The sequence below is a fragment of the Psammomys obesus genome, unplaced genomic scaffold (assembly GCF_907164565.1).
Source record: "Psammomys obesus unplaced genomic scaffold, mPsaObe1.curated_primary_1811, whole genome shotgun sequence".
Classification (NCBI taxonomy): domain Eukaryota; kingdom Metazoa; phylum Chordata; class Mammalia; order Rodentia; family Muridae; genus Psammomys; species Psammomys obesus.
In genome coordinates this window covers 7722161-7726921 of record NW_026586550.1, presented here as the reverse complement: position 1 = coordinate 7726921, position 4761 = coordinate 7722161, and the positions used below count along the sequence as shown (strand labels likewise).

Sequence of the window (4761 nt, the reverse complement as noted above, 5' to 3'; positions counted from 1 at the left end):
AAGAAAGAAAGAAAGAAAGAAAGAAAGAAAGAAAGAAAGAAAGAAAGGAGACTCATGCTGTCTAATTCAACAAAAGAAAAAGAAAGAGGCAGGGGGCTGGAGAGATGGCTCAGAGGTTAAGAGAACTGGCTGCACTTCTGAAGGTCGTGAGTTCAATTCCCAGCAACCACATAGTGGCTCACAACCATCTATAATCTGGTGACCTCTTCTGGTGTGCAGAACACTGTATACATAATAAGTAAATAAGTAAACAAGGAAACCTGTAGCATCTGTGGATAGGATAAAAAGTCAGAGAATATGCATATACCTACACTCACATGACCACATGTATACACACCACACATGGAAAGAGTTCACACATAACATGAATGCTTGAGGAACCAACCAGAAAGATGTAGTGTAAAGAGAAGGTCCTTTACAGCCAGATCTGTCTCCAGCCCAAGCCCCATGCTTCACGTTCATTTTTTCTGAAGAAAAATAGTCATAATCACATCATAAGACCACCATGAGGCACAAATAAAATGCAATACACAAGTCTGAGAAGAAAGCTCAGTAGATACAGCTCTTGTCCTGCTAGCATGAGGAGCAGAGATCAGATCTGTTATCTGAGATCTACTTAAAAGCTGAGCTGGTTTGGTGGTAGCCTGGGATCCCAGAACTTGGGAATCAGAGACAGGGCATCCCCAGAGCAAGCTAGCTAGCTAGACTAACCAGAACCAGCTGGCTCCAAGTTCAGTAAAAAAAGAGACAATGCCAGCTTAAAGCCCTGTACACGCTCCTGCACATACTCATATACACACCCATACATATGTGCCCACACCCACACTTACACACATGTACACACATGCACACACAAAAGGTACAAGGTGCTAAAATACTTCCCACAGTATTGTCTGACAAATAGAGCACAATAAATACCAGCCTCTTTCTTGCTCCCTCCCTCTTTCTCTCTCCTTCTCTGTCTTTTTAAGGCTTTTTCCTTTCCATTTTATGGATGTAAATGAGAATTCTTGCAGCAGTTAAAAAAAAAAGAGTTCCTACATATTATATAGTCATTTACATATATGAATCTGTTGCTGCACCATAATTTGCAAATAAAGGAAGTAGCAATTTTAACAGAAAAGTACCAGATCACTTGCATTTCCTGCTAACACCTCTAGCTTTACAGTCTATAAGGACTATTTGTTCTTGGGGTGCAGATTCTGAAATAAAGGAAAATTCTCGTGGGAAAAACCACCCCCCCCCCAAAAAAAAGAACAGCCAACAAAGAAAAGATAGCGAGGGAAAATCTAGGGGTATATAAAGGAGTTTATTTTACTTAACAAAGTAAAAGTCAGCAAAATGAATAATCTGCCTCCAGAAATGGTTATTTAAAGGCTTTTTGTAAAGGGCTCTGGTTCCTAAAAAGACAGGAGTCACTGCATATGCCCACCCACTCTTCATTTATTTTTAAACTCTAGCTTATATGTTCCTTAGCAACAAGAGGAGCAGATGAGACCCCCCTACACACACACTCCTCCAAAGCCCCCTTCTTTCACACCAACTTCTAATTTACAAATATTCATGCTCTTCAAGACATTTCCACCTGCCTGCATGACTCCACTTCACCACCTCAAATGATCCCCTACATGGAAGCTGCACCTCCTACTCTAGCTACACATTTCTGCATAGAACTTGTTCCCTGGGGCTTTCTTGACTCCTCTCCATTAACTCTCATCAGTCCATCCTAAGCTGTGCCCAGAATCCTCAGTATCAGATAGAGTAGGGTAGCCCCTTAGTTGCTAACACCAAACTTCACCCCAAATTTTTTCTTCCTTACAGCTCTGTCATGAGCTTTTCATCAGAACCATGAGGTCCAGCTCCACCTCTGAGCCCAACACAAAGGGCCACCATGGCAAACAGGAAAACCATTTGCTATGACTCTAAAAATAAATAAATAGCAGTAACCAAATTACAGAAGTTACCCAGGATAAACACATGCCAAATGAGATCACTACTCACTGCCCTTCTTGCCTTTGGGACTGTCTGGCTTGGTTTAGCTGGGCAATTTATGAGTTCAAGGGTCAATCATTGAACCTTTGAAATAGCAATTTTCAAGTGTTGGTTTGTAAGCATCTCCTGAGGAGTGTGACATCCATCCTCCCCCACAGAGAGTGAAGGCTGCACACCTGGGGATAGCAGGTAGCCTTACCAGACACCTGAGGGGCCACGTGCGCCAAGTGTCACTGGCTTGGAAACTGTGAAGCTTCATTTGAAAAGAAACAGCATCCAAGAAATAAAACCCGCCACTGTGGGTTTCAAGGCAGGCCAGTATCATGTACTATTCATCTCTTGCAAAATGCTGCCATTTCCATGTCTGTGTCTGTGTGTGTACACTCTTCCACGTGCCTGTGGGAACATGCCATCCAGAAAGCTGCAGCCCCAACAGCATGCTTCTCCAGCAGAGAGGCTCAGAGAATGACCCCTGCCAAGAGGCAAGCTCAAGTGATTTCCCTTGCAAATTCTGGCTTCACAGTCCTACCCAAAGAGGAATCTCATGAATACCAATGACCCAGGAGTCTCTCTTAGCCCAGAAGCCCAGACCCACAATGTATTCCACATAATAACACCCCCTCAAAGTACAGCTCCTAAATTAGGCTGGATATAGTCCCTGTTCCCCTAAGAGCCAGACAGACCATCATAAGTAGAACTGCCTGTGTCCTAGCATACCTCCCTAGAGCTACCCCACTCCCCACCACCTGCCTATTTTTAGAAACTGAAAATATAAAAAGAAAGATCCATTTGGATCTGATCTGTGTGAGTAACTAAGAGAACAACTCAGGTGGGAAACTCCCTCTGCGCAGAAGAACAAAATGCAAGCAAGGGATGCAGCAGCAACCACCTGGCTGTGAAGACCACTTAGGAATCAGCAGAAAACGGCATTTAGACCCAGAGCACATGCCCTGGTGACTGGGCCTCCAGTCCAGGCAATGCCTGTGGGGATCCCAATGATTCACGCACCTGCCCCCGTAAACAGAGCACACCCTCACAACCCACACACCTATGTCATCTGCTCTTGCTTACATAACAGCACATGGTGTGACAGGCTTAATACTTTAGATGGTTTTTCCAGAAGGGACTGCCAGCCCAAAAGGAGGAGGGCTACAAAGATGCTTTCACTGACCCCTTTTCAAGTGCAACCCTTCATAAATCTACGCTTGATTATTGCCTCAACTTTTATAAATCACCAGTGAGGCTAGTCTTGGCACCTTCTCTTTTGCCTGGGAATGGGAGAGGAGTGTAGGGAACCTATTAAATTCTCACTTTGGTTTGCACCCTGACACAATTTGGACATCTGTAAACATAACTGGGTGGACATGCAGCCTACACTGTCCTTGTGTCACAAACACATCCATGTTCAGGTGCAAGTGTGCTCTCTCCTCACCCTCAGCCGTGGCCTGGGAGTAGGCTGCCCACATCCTCCTCTGAAGACGCTGAGACAGGGAGAGAGCACATGTGCACAGAGCACCCACACCCACTGACAGACCTACAAGACGGCACGCACGTCTCGCTGCTCCTTAACAGAGGACTTCAAGACAAGAACTTCCATGAGGATTCTTTTCTATAGGTTGCTCTTTCCTGCCTGTCAGAACAGATCTCAGCCATCCAGTCAGTGCCCAAGGCTCACCCGGTGAACTCTGTAAGGCAGGCGAAGTGCTGGAAATGACACTAACCTAGGGGCAACTTTGGCGACTTGTCTTTAAACTGGGCATGTCTGGGTCTGCACCCCATACACTCACAGATGTGGTTTTGATCTGGTTCTGACCTTAGTGTTCTCTTCTGTTACAAAAGCACCCCTCCCTGGGTGTTACAGAGAGAAGCTTGGGGTACTCCACTTCTTCCCTTTAACCCAGAATTAAAGGATGAGAACAGCATATCCCCCGGAGAGAGGAGAGGGAGAGACAGACAAACCTTTAAAAAGAGAAAGAGGGAGGGGGAGAGGCAAAGACGAGAGAGAGAGAGAGAGAGAGAGAGAGAGAGAGAGAGAGACAGAGAGAGACAGAGAGAGAGACAGAGAGAGAGAGACAGAGACAGCGAGACAGAGAACACCCCAACTCCACAGAAGTGCCTCTCTGGAGCGAGAGCAAGTGTCCCCCGCCCTGGGCGGCACCTGTCTCACTAGCTCCGCGCCTACCTGTAAGAGACCTGCTTCCGGAAAGTTAAGTCCCTCAGCTTCTCCTCCAGAGCCTCTTCCTTCTCTTTCTGTCCGGCGACAGCGGGCTCCTCCAGGGCAGCAGCCGCCGCTGCCCCTGAGCCCCGCGGGTCCGCGCCGCCCTCGGCGCCCAGGCAGCAGCTCCCGGCGCCGCTTCCGCTGCTGCTGCTGCCGCCCGTCGCCCCTTTCTCCTCTCCCGCGAAGGAGCTGGGGTTCATGGCGACCGCTCCGGCGGCCGCGGAGGGAGCCGAGGCGGTGCCGCTGCAGAGGCCGGGCGGGCTGAGGGCGCTGGAGGCGGCGGGAGCGCGGGCAGGTCCGCGCGCCGCTGGCAGGGGCAGCAAATGGCAGCCCCTTCCCGCAGCATCCATCCGCGGCTGCACCGCACCGGGGCATTGTGGGAAACTCCGTGCCTCCACTCCCCCTCCCCAACCAATCAGAGGCCACCTCTCTCCGCCTCCCCTCGGCCTCGCCCGACCAGCCGGCTCCCTCCAATTCTCCCACCCCCTCTCTTTTTTCTCAACCCAGAGCAAAAGCCGAGGGTGAACTTGAACTCGGCCTGCAGGCAATGG

At 48.8% G+C, this 4761-nt stretch overlaps 1 protein-coding gene across 3 annotated transcripts in view; it reads right to left on the bottom strand.

Moving 5' to 3' along the window:
- The window catches only part of Dgki (diacylglycerol kinase iota), a 466379-nt gene extending 461819 nt beyond the window's left edge, over positions 1-4560 (bottom strand). For all 3 annotated transcript variants that reach the window (XM_055602146.1, XM_055602148.1, XM_055602147.1), the window contains exon 1: positions 4175-4560. In XM_055602146.1, coding sequence (XP_055458121.1) covers positions 4175-4560 — 386 coding nt within the window. The remainder of the gene's footprint in view (positions 1-4174) is intronic.
- Between the last annotated feature and the right edge of the window lie 201 nt (positions 4561-4761).